The sequence below is a fragment of the Gorilla gorilla genome, chromosome 5, assembly GCF_029281585.2.
Source record: "Gorilla gorilla gorilla isolate KB3781 chromosome 5, NHGRI_mGorGor1-v2.1_pri, whole genome shotgun sequence".
NCBI classification, from domain to species: Eukaryota; Metazoa; Chordata; class Mammalia; order Primates; family Hominidae; genus Gorilla; species Gorilla gorilla.
Window position 1 is genome coordinate 54,066,143 of NC_073229.2, and position 10,577 is coordinate 54,076,719.

General features: G+C 46.8%; 1 protein-coding gene across 2 annotated transcripts in view; it reads left to right on the forward strand.

The window, feature by feature from the left end:
- Positions 1 to 9,844, forward strand: part of PNPLA1 (patatin like domain 1, omega-hydroxyceramide transacylase) — a 43,476-nt gene extending 33,632 nt beyond the window's left edge. Inside the window, exons 7-9 of one of the 2 annotated variants that reach the window (XM_055390293.2) lie at positions 2,249 to 2,333; positions 3,544 to 3,669; positions 7,719 to 9,844. In XM_055390293.2, the coding sequence (XP_055246268.1) occupies positions 2,249 to 2,333; positions 3,544 to 3,669; positions 7,719 to 7,842 (335 nt within the window). In that variant the 3' untranslated portion in view covers positions 7,843 to 9,844. The remainder of the gene's footprint in view (positions 1 to 2,248; positions 2,334 to 3,543; positions 3,670 to 7,718) is intronic. The other variant, XM_004043890.5, reaches the window with a different exon arrangement.
- Positions 9,845 to 10,577: the final 733 nt, after the last annotated feature.

Genomic DNA, 10,577 nt, shown 5'->3' on the forward strand with positions numbered 1-10,577 from the left:
AGTAGAAAGAGCATTTCCGATTTTGTTTATTTAAGATGCTCAGGTGCAGCGCAGGAATGTGCAGGGTACTTTCAAGGTACTTTAGGAAGGAGAGGACTTGTGTGTGGCCACCATGGATGGTCTGGGTGGAGACAGAGGGACAGAGACCCAAATGAAGGACTGAAGCCAGATTGTAGGGTGCTCATGGTCCTCAGCCAAACTTCCAGAGCTATTATGGTAAACGTCACAGATCGGCAATGTCTCCTCGTCTGGGAATTAGCCCCAACTTGGTAGAGATGCCCTTTCTTTGGAACAGGTTTACTTTGACTCTTTTAATGAGACAAAAACAAAACACCATTAAGAAAATTAGGCTGTGGCTCATGCCTTTGAGAGGCAGAGGCAGGCAAGTCACTTTCAGTCAGGAGTTCGAGACCAGCCTAGCCAACGTGGTAAAACCCCATCTCTACTAAAAATACAAAAAATTAGCCGGGCATGGTGGCAGGTACCTGCAGTCCCAGCTACTCAAGAGGCTGAGGCAGGAGGATCACTTGAACCTGGGAGGCGGAGGTTGCAGTGAGTTGAGATCGTGCCACTGCACTCCAGCCTGGGCGACAGAGTGAGACTCCATCTCAGGAAAAAAAAAAAAAAGAGTCAGAAAATTGGGCGCAGTGTTTTACCTGCTCTCTTATTTCCTGTTAAATACAAAACACTTGTTTTACATTAATCACACCTGTGCATGAAGGCGGCCATCTTCAGGTACCTGAGCAATCCCCAAGTCGGCATTCCTCACTCATACTGGGGGTGGATAGAGGGCATATATAGTCTAGTGATTCTCTACTGGGAGTGATTTTGTCTCCAGGAGACATTTAGCAATGTCTGCAGACATTTTGGTTGTCACCTAGTGGTTACAGGCTGGGGACACTGAAAAATATCCTGTAGTGCACAGAACAGTCTCTGCACAAAGCGCTTTCTGACCGTTAGTGTCAATAGCATGTACTGAGATTGAGAAGCCATGTTATAGCTTACAGCTGAGCCTCAGTGGTGACGTCCTAGGCCATCTATGTGAGTTAGGCAGAGCTGAGACCCCCTAGAGCAAGTTTATCCAACCCGCGGCCTGGACGGTTCTGAATGCACCAGTCTATAAAAAATTCATCAACTTTCTTAAAACATTGTGACATTTTTTTTGGATTTTTTTTCAGCTCATCAGCTATCATTACTGTTAGTGTATTTTATGTGTGGCCCAAGACAATTCTTCTTCCAGTGTGGCCCAAGGAAGCCAAAAGATTGGACACCCCTGCCCTACAGTTTAGTGGTATCAGTCATTTAATGATGGCCATTGGTGGCATTGGGGAACAGGAAAATTGTTAAAAGCCCTAGGAAAATCCAAAAACAAAAGGACAAGCCTCATTGTGAATAGATTTGGGAGAGTTAGGGACATACAAGTCTCTAACAAAATAACTTCAGAAGAACCCACATATACTTTATATTACCTTTATTTATATATAATACATAATTAAATATTAACCTCCATATGTTATGTATCCCCATACTCATTAAAAACATGTAAAGAGCTTACTTAAGAGTAATGGCCATGAAACTATTAATACTCTGTTCTAAGAAACAAACAAAAAGCATTACATGAAGCATGTGATGGAAAGTCCAGGCACCTTCAGGGGATTTTCCTGAAAACCTTCCCTAACACGCTGCTTTCTGTGAGGGAGCTATTTCTTTTCTTTTCCTTATTTTTCTTTTCTTTTTTTTTTTTTTTGGTGGTGGAGTGGGGGACAGTATCTCACTCCCGGCTCACTGCACTCTCAACTTTTGAGGCTCAGGTGATTCTCTTACCTCAGCCTCCCAAGTAGCTGAGATCACAGGCATGCACTACAACACCCAGCTAAATTTTTGTATTTTTAGTAGAGACAGGGTTTCACCATGTTGGCCAGACTGGTCTCAAATTCCTGGCCTCAAGTGATCTGCCCGCCTTGGCCTCCCAAAGCGCCGGGATTACAGGCATGAGCCACCGGGCCTGCCCCTGGGAGTTGTTTCTAATGTTCCACCAAGGGTCCGAGTCAGCCGCTCCACAGATGCCGCGGGCCTGCATCTCAGTCAAGTCCCACGACATGACTCTGGTTGTAAAGATGAGAATTTGAGGACAAGAGAGTTCTTTGCTGTTTTTAAACATTCTCATTTACTGACTATTGCTATTTCAAAAATGACTCCATATCCCCCCTCCCCATCTCACTCCCGTTTCCTATATCTTTACTTTTAGCTGTAGCTCCTTTTGTCTCTTCAAAACCAAAAAGCGCCGTGCCTCTGGTTCATGTGAAGGAAACCGTCAGCAAGCCTTATGTAATGTAAGTTTCTCCTTCGTGGAGCACGCTCTTTCCTTTGGGCGGAAGAAGCAAGCCCGGCTAAGCGATATCTTCCACCACCTTAGCTGCCCCAGGAACTCTGGGATCCTTTTCTGGTGTGTGTGATTGTGTGATTCCAGGTCCACCCCTTTACATCTCACAAAGCTGCCTTCTCTTGTTCAGTTAGGGCAGTGTGTGGGGAAGGAGCCTGTCCGTGTTGATGATGTCATTCTCTTCTCCTGCACACTGGGGATGCTCCTTCTCTGAGTGCAGTGCAAGAATGTGCATCCCCTGCCCTCATATTTTACTCTCTGGTGATGTCACAGTTCCAAGAGGGCCTGCAGGCATCCTACCTCCCAGCCTTAGGTAGCTCCTGCATGAAATGAATTAAGGGTCTCTATCAAAGGCCTTCCTTACTCCGAACTATTTTCTATTAGCATGATAATGACCTGATAGTACTAGACTGTAGACTGTCCCCAGAAAATCTTTTTTATTATGCACATCAAGTGTCTGGGTTGCATAACACACACTCCATTATATCTTTGCAATAACTGTGAGAGGACATGGGGATCTGCTTTTTTAAAAACTTCCCTGAGGACCACATTACCCAGGCTCCCTTGCTGGCTGAATGCCGTTTGTACTGGTGGTTGGGGAGGCACAGCAGGAGATCAGAAGTTGGGTCAAGGGTATTTCTCCCCACAACCCCAGCCCCCCTCTCATCCCTCCCTGCCTTGGGACCACTCTGGCAGTAGCTGGGTTTCTCCATGACCACAGCTGCAGGTATTGAGAGAGCAGGGCCCGAGGCATTCCTGCTTTTAATGTTTGCACTCTCTCTCACATCAAGCATATTAAAATTTACCTGCTTCCCACATTAAGTATAATTTTAACCATAAAACTTTTTGAAAGAGTTTGTATAAATTTAACAATTTTGAGCTTAGGCATAAGTTATGCATTTTGTTCACATAATTTAAACTTTTTTGCATTTACATATAACTCTATAAAAGTCTGAGTTTCATTTGACTCATGGGCATGATGTTACTTAGATAAATATTCATTGATTATATTTTAAAAAAAGTTTGCTGGGAAATCCGATCCTCAGCCAGGGTTGAGAACCACAGCGCGGGTGTGTCCACCTGCGGAGCTGAGCAGGCCACCATGTTGGAGGACCGAGGTCAGGCCCATAATGAACCATCTACTTAATCTCTTTGCCTAGGGAGAGCCCTGCTGAAGACTCAAACTGGGTGAATAAGGTCTTCAAGAAGAACAAGAAAAAGACAAGTGGCACCAGAAAAGGCTTCCCAAGACATCCGGGATCCAAAAAACCAAGCAGCAAAGTGCAGTGAGCATGACTAATGTTCCTTAAATCCCACGGAGAGGAGCAGCTTTGGGAACTGTGTTCAGAGAGATTCCGAGGAATAGAGGAGAGTGTAAGGGAGTAGGGGTGCAGTGGGAGATTGGGCTTTGGAACAGACACATCCGATATAAAATTCCTGCTCTGCCACAGCTCCACTCAGGGATCATGGTTGGGACACTTGCTCTCCCTGAGCCTCCATTTCCTGTAAAATGGGGATGATACCACTTCATAAAGTTGTGAGAGTTAAATGTGATCAATGATGTAAATTGCTTCATAGAATGCAGAATGTGTAATAGCTCACAATAAGTAGGTATTATGTTTACATATTATGTTTGTATTTATGCTACTTAAATACAAAACTGGACAGGCCAGGCATGGTGGCTCATGCCTGTAATCCCAGCACTTTGGGAGGCTGAGGTAGGTGGAAAACCTGAGGTCAGGAGTTCAAGAACAGCCTGACCAACATGGTGAAACTCCATCTCTACTAAAAATACAAAAATTAACCAGGCGTGATGGTGTGCACCTGTAATCTCAGCTACTCGGGAGGCTGAGGCAAGAGAATCGCTTGAACCCAGGAGGCAGAGGTTGCAGTGCACCAAGACTGCGCCATTACACTCCAGCCTGGGCAACAAGAGCGAAACCCCATCTCGAAAAAAAACAGAACAAAACTAGACAAGTGAGTGCCTACGTGACACTCAAATGTTGCCAGCATACAGTTAAGGGCCCTAGTCAATGTAGGCCTGCTTCTTATAGCTTTTTGACTATATTATGCTGTCTTTGACTTAGTCAGTCAACACTTATTGAGCACCTACTAAGTGCCAAACACTCTCCTGGACTCTGGCAAAATAAAAAATGAATCAAAACTCTATCCCCAAGTTTCAACAGTTTACTCCTAGTCTAACTTTAGATCAAAGATAAGACTAAAACCTAAGAATCTGATGAACTTTGAGTCCCACCTAAACCAAGTTTTAATTTTTTTACTGAGTCATCGTATTTTAAGTAAAGCCCCATGCATGTATACAAACAGACTCGCAAATTCAAAATGAGAGCCTCAGATTCAAACCAACTCGGGTATTATTTACAGTTATTTCATTGGGTTATCAAAGTATTTTCTGAATTGGCCAGGCATGTTGGCATGTGCCGGTAGTCCCAGCTATTCGGGAGGCTGAGGCAGGAGGATTGCTTGAGCCCAGGAGTTGGAGTCTGGGCTGGGCAACATAGTATTCTCTGAATGGAACAGACCCACACTGCTATATAATTTGCTTCAAGTCTTTGTTGGTCAGAAAAACCTCTAATCATTCTGAGCAACATCCTTCCTGGTTGTTCTTGTCCCAAGTGGGGTCCCTGGATGGGCACAGGGATTTATCAGACAGACAAGGGTCAGAGGCTCACCCGGCGGCCAAAGGCTCATCTCGAAGTCTAAGCAATGCACTTGATGAGTGGTGGGAAGCAGTACGGTAGCGGAGATTCTGAGAGCCGCTGCAGGAAGTGGAACAAACCACATGTTCTTTCTGGATGACAGGTAGGTAAGGGAGGGTGCAGGACGGCAGCTCGAGGTCCCTGGGTTCATGGGATCAACAATCCCAGCCTGGGATTCTTCTCACTCATTCTTGATCTCCAGCCCCAACACTTCCCTGACCTTTGAGTGTCCTTATCTCTGTCTCTAGGAGCTCATGGTCACATTCGGCCTTGGGAAGCCACGGATCTGCGGTGGGTGTGGGGAGCCTCCCTGGGACCAGGAGCACTATCTGGAAGCCAAGCCCAGGCTCCAGTTCCTTGATTCCAGGGCCAGCTCTCTTCCCACTGCAGCAGAGAAGCGGGAACTGTGCAATTCAGCAAGAGCCACTTTGGTTAACAAACCTTCTGGGAATGAAGGTGCTTTACAAAGAGGCAGGCTGTGATAAAAACAAACAAGACAACATTCATAAACTGTGGGAAGCATTGTTGTCATTGGGTCACACCTCCTGCACCAGGCAGGTGGTTGTCTGCTGCGTTCCTTTACAGAACAGATGCTGAGCCTGCCTGGAGGTGGCAATTTACCAATTGATGGTCTTAAGCAATTCCAGAGGCTGGGGTAAGGAGTAGAAAAGAGAAGCTCAAAAATGTTAGGGATGGAGAAGGGGGGAGTGATTCAGGAAGAGGAGAAACCTGCTCATTTCCTCCCAAATTACAACCACCGTCACATCCATGGCTAGTCCTGTGCAAACTTCCAGTCCCCAGCTGATATCCCTGCAGACAAGCAGAGAGAGGCCAGAACAAAAGCTAAAGTGTAGATGTCCCATACACTAATCAGTGTTGTTTTTTAGTCAGAGGTTGAAATTCATACTCTGATGCAAACTGTATTAGTCAGCTGTTGCTGCTATGATAACACTGCATAACAAACAACCCCCCAAATATCAGTGTATTACAAGGACAAACATTTGTGTTTCTCTTTCATGGGCCTATGTGTTGGCTGGGATAGCTCTACTTAGGCTGCAGGCTGGGTTAAGTCTGCTCCAGGCCCCTTTCATTCTAGGAACGGCAGTGATGCCAGACTTGCTCTTCTCCTGGAGCTTGGGTGGGTGTACGCATCAGCCTAGCTTTCCTCTGCTAGCCTTGGCTCTCCTCCAGTAAGGGTTCCGTGGTCATCCGACTCTGGATTGTGTCACTGGCCTCAAAATGAAGAGACAGAGTGAGAAATTGAGAGGCTGCCTACAGGCTACAAATGGAGAAGGAGGACTCTATCCTGCCCACAAATCCTCCTAATTCCTACCAAGTCTGTGAGATGCCCCAAGTTTCCACCATAAGAGATCCTTTTCTTTGAGTTTCTACGGAATTTCCCCCATTCCGATGTGAATGTAATAATATAGCTACAACTTACATAGTACTTACGTGCCCAGCACCATGGCACAGAGAGGTTAAATAACATGCCCAAAGCTACACAGTTGGTAGGTGGCAGAGCCAGGATCCCAATTCAGGTTGTCTGTCACCAGTGTCTTGATGTTCCAACTTAGTGATACAGCCTATGAGGGTGGTGGGAGCACTGGGGTAGGAGTCAGAAGTCACAGGAGTTAGCACTGGTTTCTCTATTCTGGCAAGTTACTTTACTTAGTGGGAGTTTCGGTTTCTCTCTATAACATTCACCCTGCCTTCAACCCATGGTTATTTGGGACTTAACTGAGAAGCTGAATGTGGAAGCATCCTGTGTAATTCTGGTTAACAAGACATGTCAGAACCTTATGACCAGTGCCCAGGCCTGTGTGGGACATTTGGGAGGGTCCCGGGGCAGTGTGTAGGACTGGGGCACCAAGAGAAAGGAGCAGAGAGAGGGTATCTGAATGCGTGGTTCTGCCTAGGAGCTTTTAGGAATGCAGATTCTTGAGCTCACCCTGCACCTACTGAATCGGAAATGGGGCTGGGGCCCAGCGGTGTGTATTTCACATAGTCCACCAGATGACTGATGCACGCTGGAGTTTGAGAACCACTGGATTACTATGGAATAGAAGCACAGAGGAGAGGCAGCTAATTCACTCTGTTAGCTTGGGGATCTCAGGGAACCTGGTGGAGGTGTGGAAGATGAGCAGAAGTTAGTCAGACTGAGGATAAGGGTGTGGGAGGGTATTCCAGGCACACGGGATGTCCCAGAACAAGGAAATAGTCTATGCAAGCAGTTAACTGCAGTTGCAAGGATGGAGGTAGCGGAGAGGCCTGGAAGTGAACTTGGAGATGTGGTGGAAGGTAGGTCAGGCTGCCTTGGATGACCGGCTAATGAGGCTGGACTTCCCGTGTGGTGCCGCAGAGTCATTGCAGGGTCTAAGCAACAGAATGATAGATTTGAAAATTATGGAGATTTGAAAATTATCCAAGAATGTACAAGTCCACATCCCAGCATTTCTCTGGGCTCGGCAAGTGTCTTCCTCCAATTTCCTAGAGAGGGCAAGAAACTTGCCCCAAGTGACACAGGAGGTGGAGGCAAGGCTTGGAAGTGAGGTCTTCTGATTCTCCCTTTTGTCTCCCTTCTTTTCACCTGTTCTTCCTCGGCTTCTCCTATCCAGGTCTGCTCCCTGCCCACTCAACTTCCCTCTGCTCTCCACTTCTGAGACAGTTTGGGTCACCTACAGACCTCATCCCAGCCGGATCCAGGAATGCTGCCCTGAAGTGTGGAATTCCTTAGGATGACTTTGGAAGGCAGATACTGCCTGTCCTGTTCTGGGATGCTGTGGTGACTCCTGGGTCTCATTGATCCAGCTCCTTTTATTCTCCCACCTTTCCCTTCCTGGTCATAGTCAAGGTCAACACTAGCCCGGCAGTACCTTTTATACTAAGAAAATAGCACCCCTTCCTGGAGAACCTGACTACCAGCCGCTGGAAAATTGTCATAATATGCTGATTTTGTTAGAGCAAGACACTTGACTGACAACTGCTAGAAAACTACAAAGAACATGCACAGACATGCATAAGTCTGCGAATCGCCTACCCCTTTTATATGGCACTGTACCCTTGTATAGTGTAAAATCTGCACAACTGTACTCAGCCATCTGGAGACCACTTCAGCCCTATCCCCTTCCTAAAAAAACAAGTATCAGTTGAACTTTCATACATGGAATGATGTTTCAAACACCCTTTTATCACCTCCCACTGGAGATTACATTTACAAGCAGCAAAAGACCCTTGTGTAATGAAATGAACCCCCTAACTGGCTTTTGGTGTAGCTTGAGATTTCCAATTTCCATGCATTGGCTATAAAAGGCCTGGCTACTTGCTGAGGGTTGCCCAAGGTGTATGAACCTGTAAGGGTGATCCCTGGTGGAACTAAGGTTAGGGAAGTCCTAGATGGGGGATTTCCTAGGAAGCTGTGAGCCGAGAGAGAGAACTGGAGCTGGAACAGGAGAGAACCTGAGGACCCTGAGGCCAAGCCTGCTTCTCACTGCTGTCCGGCACACTCCCCTGACTCTGGGCCTTTTTGAGGACCAGGGGCAGCACCTATTGCCAGTCGCGATGGTGCACAAGATCTGTTTCCCTTCCAGGGTGAGCATCTCAGCTTCCTGCGATCCTTTCAACCTTTCCACTACCCTGCTCTGGACAGAATGATGGATGCCAGCACGATGGATGCCAGCACTGATCGGCACTCATGGACCTTCCTCTCAACCTTGGCCTGAGCTTGCTTCTTTGAGATGAGCCAGATCATTTCTAGTCTCCCCAGGATCCTGTCCAAGGGCAAAACTCTTGGGGGCCCAGCAGGACTGAGCCAACGACATGCTCCCTCTTTCCTGTGGTGGCAGGAGCCCAAGTTCTGTTGTTTGGTTTTTAATTCTTACAGTGTACTAACGGCTTGGCCTGAGCTGGTCACTGGAATCGCTGGCTGAATTTGGTCAGGCAGCCCAGGCATTGAGATCTTTAGAGCTCCCCCGGGATTATGTGGTGCTGCGGTGTTGAGACAGGCTGCCCTGGAGTCCTGGGTGGCTGTAGAGGAAGAAGGAGGCCAAATGTCCCTCCCCTGCAGCCAACACAAATGAGGGCTCTCTGTCTGCTGTTCACACCTCAGTGAAAATGTTCCGTGAGGAAGACAACTTCAGCCTCAATTTTTCCAGCCTGTCCAGAAAATAATTGCCCCCCTCCTCCCAAGAGAGCAGACAACCTCCAGGCCCCGCCAGGCCCAGCAAGGAAGCCCCAGCTGCCCACAGGCCTCAGGTACATTTGCTTACCAAATCCTGAAATGCAAAACCCAGAATGAATGGGTGGAGGACCATACTAAACTGCCCTTTGGAGCCTGAGGAGACCATATGCAAATTTACGCCTGGTGGGGCTGGGGATTTAGAGGGTTGGGGCTTGGCTGCGGCAACAGACCCCACTTAACACAGCCATTCCAGGGAACAAAATGTACTTTTGAGACCCTGAAAATGGTCAAAGTCCCAGGGGTCTTGCATCCAAGGGCCCGCCCGGCGGCAGGCCTTTCTTCCAGGAGTGGCCTCCATGTTTGCAGAAGCCTGAGGCCTGGGAAACTAGGGGGAGAAGAGTGTCTTCTCTTGCACAGCCCAGGAATGCTTGTTCCCTGGGACCCAAGGAAGACTCGAACTTAATCATAATTATTGTTTTAATTCAAAGTCTGTATTTAGAGCCCAGATGCTCTTAATGTCAATTATGTTAAAGTATTAATACATCCTCTTGCAGACTTCCCTTCACTTGGTTTAATTATTTTTCTTGTTTTGAGGTAATTAAAATAATTGTTCTTACATTAGTTTCAGAGTTGCCAGATAAAATAGAGGACATTTTGTTAAATTTGAATTTCAGATAAACAATGAATAATTATTTAGTAGGAGTATGTCCTCAATATTGCAATTATTTGTAATTTTCTGAAATTCAAATTTAATTGGGTCTCCTGTATTTTTATGTGCTAAATCTGGCAACCCAAATTAGCTTCTTTCTCCTTTTTCTCTTTTTTTTTTTCTGATCAACATGAACGAATTGTTACATGTCAGCCACTGTGCTTTGAAACTGGGAGGCCTCACTTGTGCCTGGGGCAACACCAGAATGCTGTCTTTTCTTCCAGGCGAGCACCTCTGACTGATACCCACAGCACAACCCCGCTGTAACCCAGCTAACACCTCCAGCTCAACCAGTTCTCAGCTGACCCCATTATCTCTGACTCACCCACTTAGGCTTCTGACTTCTCAGAGGGAGGGAATTAGGTTAATTATGTTGTGATGTTACTAGCCCACCTTTTTAAAGCCATGCAAAGCAGCAGGACCTCTATGCACCCCAGTGCTCTTGTAAAAACCATCTGTGTTGCTCTACATACTTGCCAGCACTTGGGGGAAAAAGAGCAAAAACATCTATGGTGGGAGTTGAGGGGCCCCACCCCTCCACAGCACCCTCACAGGGTGCCCTATATTCATATTGGCACAAAAGCCCCA